The sequence below is a fragment of the Rhinopithecus bieti genome, unplaced genomic scaffold (genome assembly GCF_001698545.2).
Source record: "Rhinopithecus bieti isolate Rb0 unplaced genomic scaffold, ASM169854v2 scaffold_4908, whole genome shotgun sequence".
NCBI lineage: Eukaryota > Metazoa > Chordata > Mammalia > Primates > Cercopithecidae > Rhinopithecus > Rhinopithecus bieti.
In genome coordinates, this window is record NW_016804541.1 from 77,107 (window position 1) to 88,012 (window position 10,906).

Consider the following 10,906-nt stretch of genomic DNA (forward strand, 5'->3'; position numbering starts at 1 on the left):
AAAATACAAAAAAATAGCAGGGCATGGTTGCACATGCCTGTAATCCCAGCCACTCAGGAGGCTGAGGCAGGAGAATCACTTGAACCCGGGAGGTGGACATTGCAGTGAGCTGAGATCACGCCATTGCACCCCAGCTTGGGCAACAAGAGCGAAACTCTGTCTCAAAAAAAAAAAAAATTAATTGTATAAAGTTATGTTCAGCTTCATGTGTATCAGCTGTATATGAAACATAAATGAATTTCGTGTTTAGACTTGGGTCCCATCCCCAAGATAGCTCATTATGTATATGCAAATATTCCAAAATCCAAGAAAATCCAGAATCGGAAACATTTCTGTTCCCAAGCATTTTGGATAAGGGATACTTAACCTGTACTTGCAACTGGCAGCTGAAGTGGGGACACTGCGGGACCCAGCCCTCAACCTGTGGGATCTGACGCTATCTCCAGGTAGACAGTATCAGAATTCACTTAAATTATAGGACAACCCAGAAAGAAAACAAAAATTAAAAAGTATAGGACACCCAATTGGCATCGGCTGGAGAATTACCTGGTGGGGGTGGGGGGAAGCCCCTGACATCTGGTGTCAGAAGTACTGTGCTATGTATGAGAAAAAAAGTGTGTTTAAAAATATCTTACAGAGCAGCCTGAACTATGACATAATTTTTTTCTTTTTTTTCTGTCTTCATTTTTCTACTTAATAAGAAATATGCAAATAAATCATAAAATATCATAGCTGGAGGGGAACTCCAATATTATCAATCCAACAAATTTACAAGTGAGGAAAAGGTGAGACTGAGAAGGGAAATAACCGGCCCAAAGCCGTCAATGTGGAGGCATCGTTGCTAGAACCTAGATCTGTACTTCCTGCCAAGGGTTCCTACGACGTGATTACTTTGTCTTACCAGATTTCAAAGCTACAACAACTGTGACGAAGAAGTAATTTGCATTCCTTAGAATTTAGTTTCCTCCCCTCAAAAATTGTAGTTTCGGAAAGATGAGCTATGGGATCTCCTCTGGCTCCAACAGTTAGTACCCTTTCTCACCTTCCCAGCTCTTGGTGGAGATACCTTTGAAGGATTCCCAATACTTACTTATTTCCCCTTGCTTCTGATAAAGAAAAGATGCTTTAGCTATTACAAGATGACTCTAACTTATTACAATTCACATTTAATTCCTACTTTCAATTCCCAATTAAAGCAGAAACTCTGTGTGTGTGTTTACTTACCATATCTGAAGCTTAATTTTCTTTCCATCTAGTTCTATCGTTCTGATTTTAAAATCAATTCCTGCCAGAAAAACAAAGAAAGATATGTTAAGTTTCTTCAGATATAATCCAAGTCTCATTAGGAAGAGGACAAAGATTTCTATTGAAAAAAAGCTCTCCAACGCACTGGAAAATGTGAACACAGAGAGGGTGTGAATGGTATGTTTCCTCTGAATACAGGCTGGAGAAAGGAATGCTAATTACTCAGCAAAGAATTCCCACACATGTTAAATGCAACGTATTATATGCCTCATTATTCTGACACAAATGGATCACATCCTGCAAAGTTATATAATTTAGATAGATTGAGAACATGCCATATTTCCAACTTCCTGAAGTGCATGTAAACAATGCTTCCTACCTACTCCTCAACCCCAATCCTTCCCTAAAGAAGGCTATGGGACCTCTTTAAAGAATATTCCTCCATCCTCTTCCATTTTTTAATTCAGATTCTGCAATTGACTAAGGAAAAAAATCTGCATATTTGACAGTACGGGAGGGAAAGCCTGCATATCTATTTTAAACAGTTAGCAAGTATTTTATACACATTTTAATAAATGTTCCCCACAGATTACTTGCTAGAGCTGAAATAGGCAGAATAGATTTTAGCCCTGACTGTACTCTAGAATTGCCTGGTACTATGATCTGAATGTCCTCTCCAAAACTCATGTTGAAATTAGATTGCCATTGTGGGACCTTAGAGATATTAAGTACTAAGAGGTGGGACCTTTCAGAGCTGATTCACGTGGAGCCTGTATGAATGGATTGTCCTTATCACAGGAGTGAGTTAGTTATCTTGAGAGTGGGTTTTTATAAAAGTGAGTCCTGCTCCTCCTACATTCTCTTCTGCATGAGCACACTTCCCTTTCCAGTCTTCCAGCATGAGATAATGAAGCATGAAGGTCCTCAACAGATGCTGATGCCATACCCTTGGAGTTCCCAGCCTCCAGAACTATAAGCTAAATAAATTTCTGTTCATTATAAACTATGCACTTTCGGGTATTCTGTCATAGCAGCAGAAAATGGACTAAGATGACTGAGAAATAATAAAAAACAAAACAAAACAAACAAACAAAAAAACTCCTGATTAGGCCCGCCCCCTTCCCCAAATTCTGAGATTGTGACTTAATTATTTAAGGGTGGGACCTGGGCACTGGTAATTTTTAAGTTTCCCAGATGATTCTAACCTGAAGCCAAGAGTTTTGGCTTTCGAAGGGCTATGCCTTTTGAAGGTCTGGCACTTCAAAAGATCAACCCTTCCCTCACATATTTTCCCCCACTATGGTAGCTCAAAACTTATTTATCACTGTCAATGGCAAGGAACCACAAAGCCCTTGACAAATATCAGCAAGCTCTATCATATATCAGGAATAAGCTTTCTGAGGAGACCAGTTAGTGAATACAACTTAGTTGCAATTTGCCAAATCCTCATCATCCGGCTACTCAGCTTTGTTTAGATTTTTCTATTATTTTCCATTCTATCCAGCAGGGGTTCTCAACCCCTGGGCCACGGACCAGTACTGGGCTGCACAGCAGGAGGTGAGTGGCAGGCAAGTGAGAGAAGCTTCATCTGTATTTACAGCTGCTCCCCATTACTTGCATTGCCGCCTAAGCTCAGCCTCCTGTCAGATCAGCGGTGGCATTCGATTCTCATAGGTGCGCAAACCCTATTGTGAACTGTGCATGCGGGGGATCTAGGTTGTACACTCCTATGAGAATCTAATGCCTGATGATCCGTCACTGTCTTCTATCACCCCCAGATAGGACCATCTTGTTGCAGGAAAACAAGCTCACGGCTCCCGCTGATTCTACATTGGTGAGTTGTATAATTATTTCACTATATATTACAATGTAATAAAAACAGAATATAAGTGCATAATAATAATCAAGTAATGCGCTTGAATCATTCCTAAACCACCCCCACTCCCACACCACCACCACCTCCAGTCACTGGAGGAAAAATTGTCTTCTATGAAATCAGTCCCTGGTGCCAAAAAGGTTGGGGACCACTGCTATACAGAACCCCTTAAAGTGGTTTCCAAGAAATTTCAGGAAAACATGTAAATTACGTATCCTCTAAATTGACTTAAACATTAAATCCAGTTTTGTTTTGTTTTGTTTTGTTTTTTTGTTTTTTTTTTTTTTTTTTTNAAAGTGCTGGGATTACAGGCTTGAGCCACCGCGCCCGGCCTTGTTTTGTTTTTTGAGACAGAGTCTCATTCTGTTGCCAGGCTGGAGTGCAGTGGGGCGATCTCAGCTCACTACAACCTCTGCCTCCCGGGTTCAAGTGATCCTCCTGCCTCAGCCTCCCGACTAGCTGGGACTACAGGCATGCGCCACCATGCCCAGCTAACTTTTTGTATTTTTAGTAGAGATGGGGTTTCATCATGTTGGCCAGGATGGTCTCGATCTCCTGACCTTGTGATCCGCCCGTCTCGGCCTCCCAAAGTGCTGGGATTACAGGCTTGAGCCACCGCGCCCGGCCTTGTTTTGTTTTTTGAGACAGAGTCTCATTCTGTTGCCAGGCTGGAGTGCAGTGGGGCGATCTCAGCTCACTACAACCTCTGCCTCCCGGGTTCAAGTGATCCTCCTGCCTCAGCCTCCCGACTAGCTGGGACTACAGGCATGCGCCACCATGCCCAGCTAACTTTTTGTATTTTTAGTAGAGATGGGGTTTCATCATGTTGGCCAGGATGGTCTCGATCTCCTGACCTTGTGATCCGCCCGTCTCGGCCTCCCAAAGTGCTGGGATTACAGGCTTGAGCCACCGCGCCCGGCCTTGTTTTGTTTTTTGAGACAGAGTCTCATTCTGTTGCCAGGCTGGAGTGCAGTGGGGCGATCTCAGCTCACTACAACCTCTGCCTCCCGGGTTCAAGTGATCCTCCTGCCTCAGCCTCCCGACTAGCTGGGACTACAGGCATGCGCCACCATGCCCAGCTAACTTTTGTATTTTAGTAGAGATGGGGTTTCATCATGTTGGCCAGGATGGTCTCGATCTCCTGACCTTGTGATCCGCCCGCCTCGGCCTCCCAAAGTGCTAGGATTACAGGCGTGAGCCACTGCGCCCAGCCAACTCCGGTTTTTTTTAGGTGGGGAGCATTCAACTGCTAAGTTACTACAATGTTTCTTCATATAAACATTGAAAGCACCCCAAAAGGCTGCTTCCTAGCTCCAGCTTTATACAATGCATAGACATAAACCAACCCAACTTCCCTCCTTTTTCTCTGTGTGGTACTTTTCCCCCAGGGAGCCTTTTTAGATACTCTTGTGAGTCTTGAAATCGGCAACAATCACACCCAAGCTAATTTAGCAGAACACCTTCTCAATCATTATTTCCCCTCACTAACAATCATAAATTATTAATAAATATTAGGTTGGTACAAAAGTAATTGCGATTTTGCCATTAAAACAATGGCAAAACCACAATTACTTATGCACTAACCTAACACAATCTGATAACCAATATTCCCAAGTTATCTGGCTCACATTTTCTCCTCTAAGGTACCTCCCTCAGCATTTCAGGATCTGGAAAGGTGACACAAAACTCAGCAACCCAGCATAAATATTACTGCTAGCATCTGACAAAAGGTCCTATTTCCATCACTCATGTAAGATTTAATAGACATTGATTTTTATTGTGATTTACATTTTACATGCCACCAAATCCAGTGTAACAAGGACCCTCTAGGAATCCTCCTCCATCCTTTACCTCTCTCTGGGCCTGGCATCAAGAAGAATGCCCAGCACCTGGTATGTACTCAATACATGTTTCTTCATATTAACATTTTAAAACAATTCATGACTTTCCAAATCCATAGAAACAGAATAGTAGTACAATGGTAGTTACCAGGATCTGGAGGGAGGGGGAAAGGAATAGTTGTTCAATAGGTTTGGAGTTTCAGATTTGCAAGATGAAATAGTTCTAGAGATCATTTGCACAACAGTGTGAACATGTGTAAAACTACTGAACTGTATACTTAAAAATGGTTAAGATTGCAACTTACATATTATGTTTTTTACCAAAATAAAAAATAATGACTTTCAAAATGCCTGCTGTATACTTGAATAAATTAATTAGAAGGCTAATGTTCAACATTTCACCCCTTAATAGTTCATTCACTTTTTTTTTTTTTTTTTGAGACGAGTCTCCTTCTGTCGTGCAGGCTGGAGTGCAGTGGCGTGATCTTGGCTCACTGCAACCTCTGCTTCTTGGGTTCAAGTGATTCTCCTGCCTCCTGCCTCAGCCTCCCGACTAGCTGGGATTACAGGTGTGCTCCACCACATCCAGCTAACTTTGGTATTTTCAGTAGAGATGGGGTTTCACCATGTTGACCAGACTGGTCTCAAACTCCTGGCCTCATGTGATCCACCAGCCTTAGCCTCCCAAAGTGCTGGGATTACAGGCATGAGCTAGCCTGCCTGACCTTCATTCACATTTTAAATAAAAGACGTCATATACCAGAATATTTGTTCAGATTAATACTTTCCTTAAAAGATAGTAACTCCTGACCGGGCGTGGTGGCTCAAGCCTGTAATCCCAGCACTTTGGGAGGCCGAGACGGGTGGATCACGAGGTCAGGAGATCGAGACCATCCTGGCTAACACGGTGAAACCCCGTCTCTACTAAAAATACAAAAAACTAGCCGGGCGAGGTGGCGGCGCCTGTAGTCCCAGCTACTCGGGAGGCTGAGGCAGGAGAGTGGCGTGAACCCGCGAGGCGGAGCTTGCAGTGAGCTGAGATCTGGCCACTGCACTCCAGCCTGGGTGACAGAGCGAGACTCCGTCTCAAAAAAAAAAAAAAAAAAAAAAGACAGTAACTCCTGTTCTTTTAAGGTTGATTTTGCCTGTAATTGGAAGTCATGGGCAGCTTTACCACCTTTACTCAACAATGTCAATTTGAGGCTCCTTAAAGTCCTCACTCTCCATTCATCTAAAACACTTCAAAACTTTCTACTGACAGAGGCTTTTTTTTTTGTATTTGTTAGGAACATTATCTTTCAGTTATGTGAAGAAGTTCTACAAGATGGTGATACTTAGTCATCTTTTCACTGCTTAAAGGTTTTCAATGTTTGTAAGAGCTGTGAACTATGGCATTTAGCTTTTGCTTATGCTGCTGTCAAGGGCCAATTGACAGACAAGTGCTGTGGAACAAATTCAAATTAGCACAACATGGAAAAAAAAAGTAAGTGGGGACCTAAAATAGGCAATAGTTTTAGAAAGTAAGAATTTCACTAAAAGTGGTAAAAATTCATTGAAAAGCACTGAACTGTAGGTTAGGTTCTGTCACTAAAAACTTGTGAACAGGCTGCTTGACTGCTCTGAACCTACATATCCTCATCCATAAAAAAGAGTTGACAGGATCTAATTAGATAAATTAGATGATGTGTGTGAACGTGCTCTGGGATCTCTGAAATTCTATATAAACCTAAGAGATTACACATTCAGAGTCTATAACCCCACAGCTCTTGTCACTTCATGCATGGATTATTTGTAATAGCTTTCCAGGATACTGTGCCAACATCTCTTCCTGGTCTAATTCCCCTATATGCCACTTCTAGAATAACTTGCAACAATCCCTGTGGTAATGACACTGTACTATTTAAGAAGCCGCGGAGCCAACTTCTTCAGCCTGGTGATACAGCCTTTCCCACCAGATGCACCATTCTCCTGACACTGCAAACCTCAGAGTTTCTCCATACGAGGCCTTTTGCTTCTTTCAGTGGGCCCCATACCTCCTTTCCTCCACTCCTGCATGACCACCTCACTTTGCAGCCTTCTCTGAGGATGCCATTCCACCCACCCATGTAATTCTCTCTCTTCTCTCCTCAGCTCTTCACTCAGCCATGCCCATTCCTATCTCAAGGCCTGGCTTTTGCACAGTGATTTAATCCTGTGTCATTGGGTTTTATTAACATAGTGCCCTGCAATTGCTCTCAGATCATGCAAAGACTCTATCCTCTCTTTGCCGGTTAAGTCATGCACAGAAACATGTGTACAGTAACTAAATTAAAGGGTAAGTACTCTTACATATTTAAGTAAACATTATGTACTACTAAGGGTGAAGATGGCTTTAAAAACTTTGGAAATTTGGCCAGGTGCGGTAGCTCATGCCTGTAATCCCAGCACTTTGGGAGGCCAAGGCGGGCGGATCACCTGAGGTCAGGAGTTGATCAGCCTGGCCAACATGGTGAAACCCCTACTCTACTAAAAATATAAAAATTAGCTGGGCGTGGTGGCGGGTGCCTGTAATCCCAGCTAGCGGGGAGGCTGAGGCAGGAGAATGAATCACTTGAACCCAGGAGGTGGAGGTTGCAGTGAGGAGAGGTTGCACCACCACACTCCAGCCCAGGCAACAGAGTGAGACTCTGTCTTAAAAAAAACAAAAACAAAAAAACCTTGGAAATTTCTTAATATATTATAGTTACAATAGTAAGGATGCTGAGAAATCTTATTTCAATAAGAAAATAAAGACACAATACAATTAGCTTGACAATAATATCAGTAGTGGATTAACATTCATGTTAAAATTTAAAGCAAAGATAATTTCCTGATGCTACTCCAGGGATTAAAAGAATAATTAGCTGTAAAATGATAATATAATTAGGATGCTTTCAGCTGCAAATACAGAAATCCCAAATCAAACTAGCTTAAGGTAATTTGTTGACTCATCCACAACAAGCTCAGTGGTGAGCTGGGGTTCAGAGATGGCTCAATCTAGGGCTCCAGCTCCCTTCTCTGCATCTCCTTGGGCTCTGCCCTCCAGGGAGTATCAATTTCACACTCTTGACTGACAGCAGTTCCTGACCACAACAGCAATACCAGATGAAAATAGATTATTTTCCTCTTTCTTTCAAAAGTGGGAAAGCGTTTCCCCAAAGCCTCCAGTGAGTTTTCCTTCCTTCCTCCAGTGAGTCTCATTTCTGGACTTATAACCATGGGAATGTCATGATCTGGCAGGCTAAGGCTGAATTTCTGAACTAATCACTGCCATGGAGAATTACCAAGATTGGATTAATCTAAATCCATTCTCTAAATTTAGATTAATCAAGCCCTATCCCTGGACCTGGGTCACTCCTAGAATCCATAGGCTGCTAAAAATAGAATAGAAAGGCTATTGAGAAAAATCATAGTATCTCTATATTATATACATACTATATATCCTCTATATAATACTCAAATCTATCTCATTAATAAAATTTTATATTCATAGCTATATGAAAGGACAAATTTTATATTTATATCTATATGAAAGAGCTGCACTACTACCCTGTCATGAATGCTATTACATTTAATGAGAAACTGTAGTACTTCTCTGAAGGCAATTTCATGTAGTGTTTGGCTAAGAACTAGAAAATAAGAAAGAAAAAGGGGACAATGAGAAGCCCAAGTAGCTGCCACAACATCTCTGCGCTGAACTGTGACCACAGCTGCTAGAAGAGTCGTTGAGTTCACAACTCCAAAGATATGGCTTATCCCCTAGCCCCAGATGACTGGAGACTGGAAAGAAGGAGGGGGCTATCACACCAACAGCAGCAAGAACCAGAGGCTATCCTGGCAGTAAGGGAGCAAGTTTATTTATTTATTTTTTAATTTAAAAGAACTATATAATCTCAAAAAACATAGTTATTGAAGGGCATTATCCTTAAGGTCAAAAAGCCCTTTGTTTAAATTATACTACAGAGCTATAGTAACCAAAATGGCATGGTACTAGCATAAAAACAGACACATGTATCAGTGGAACAGAATAGAGAACCCAGATATAAATCTATATATCTACAGTGAACTCATTTTGACAAAGGTGCCAAGAACATACACTGGGGGATAAATGGTGCTGGGAAAACTGGATATCTGTATGCAGAAGAATGAAACTAGACCCCTAACCCCCACCATACACAAAAATCAAATCAAAATGGATTAAAGACTTACATCTAAGACTTCAAATTATGAAACTACTAAAAGAAAACATTGGCGAAACTCTCCAGGACGTTGGACTGGGCAAATATTTCTAGAGTAATACTTTGCAAGCACAGCCAACCAATGTAAAAATGAACAAACAGGATCACATCAAGTGAAAAAGCTTCTGTACAGCAAAGGAAACAATCAGCAAAGTGAAGAGACAACCCACATAATGGGAAAAAATGTTTGCAAACTACCCATCTGACAAGCTATTAATAATCAGAATATATAAGGAGCTCAAACAGCTCTACAGGAAAAAAATCTAATAATCTGATTTTAAAATAAGCAGAAGACATAAGCAGACATTTTTCAAAAGAAGACATACAAATGGCAAACAGATACATGAAAAGGTACTCAACGTCGTTGATCATCAGAGAAATGCAAATCAAAACTACAATGAGATATCATCTCACCCCAGTTAAAATGGCTTTTATCCAAAAGATAGGCAATAACAAACGCTGGCAGGGATGTGGAGAAAAGGGAACCCTTGTACACTGTTCGTGGGAATGTAAATTAGTACAGCCACTATGGGGAACAGTTTGAAGGTTCCTCACAAAATTAAAAATAGAGCGATCATATGACCCAGCAATCCTGCTCCAAAAGAAAGGAAATGAGTATGTCAAAGAAATAACTGCACTCCCATGTTTATTGAAGCACTATTCACAATAGCCAAGATTTGGAAGCAATCTAAGCATCCATCAACAGATGAATGGACAAAGAAAATGTGGTACATGTACACAATGGAGTACTATTCAGCCATAAAGAGAATGAGATCCTGTCATCTGCATCAACATGGATGGAACTGGAGGTCATTATACTAAGTGAAATAAGCCAGGTACAGGAAGACAAACTTCACAAGTTCTAATTTATTTGTGGGAGCTAAAAATCAAAATAATTGAATTCATGGAGGTAGACAGTAGAAGAATGGTTAGGCTGGGAAGGGTAGTGGGGGGTAGGGGAAAGTGGTAATGGTTAATGGGTACAAAAAATAGTTAGAAAGAATAAGACCTGGCCGGGCGCGGTGGCTCAAGCCTGTAATCCCAGCACTTTGGGAGGCCGAGACGGGCGGATCACAAGGTCAGGAGATCGAGACCATCCTGGCTAACACGGTGAAACCCCGTCTCTACTAAAAGTACAAAAAACTAGCCGGGCGAGGTGGCGGGTGCCTGTAGTCCCAGCTACTCGGGAGGCTGAGGCAGGAGAATGGGGTGAACCCGGGAGGCGGAGCTTGCAGTGAGCTGAGATCCGGCCACTGCACTCCAGCTTGGGCGACAGAGCGAGACTCCGTCTCAAAAAAAAAAAAAAAAAAAAAAAAAAAAAGAATAAGACCTAGTATTTGCTAGGACAACAGGGTGACTATAATCAAAATAATTTAATTATACATTTTAAAATAACTACAAGAGTATAATTGGATTGTTTGTAACACAAAGGATAAATGCTTGAGGGCACAGATACTCCATTTTCCAGGATGCGATGTTCATACACTGCATGCCTGTATCAAATCATCTCATGTACCCCATACGTATCTACACCTAGTATGTACCCATAAAAATTAAAAATTAAAAATTATTTTAAAAAATTAAGCCAGGGCAATTATTTAGCTTCTACCTATTTAAAATCTATATATAGGCCGGACGCGGTGGCTCACGCCTGTAATCCCAGCACTTTGGGAGGCCGAGGCGGGCCG

General features: G+C 41.6%; 1 protein-coding gene across 1 annotated transcript in view; it reads right to left on the bottom strand.

Moving 5' to 3' along the window:
• RAB8B (RAB8B, member RAS oncogene family) overlaps positions 1-10,906 on the bottom strand; it is an 81,573-nt gene that overhangs the window by 18,990 nt on the left and 51,677 nt on the right. The window contains exon 2 of the mRNA XM_017869050.1: positions 1,225-1,285. Within this exon, the coding sequence (XP_017724539.1) occupies positions 1,225-1,285 (61 nt within the window). The remainder of the gene's footprint in view (positions 1-1,224; positions 1,286-10,906) is intronic.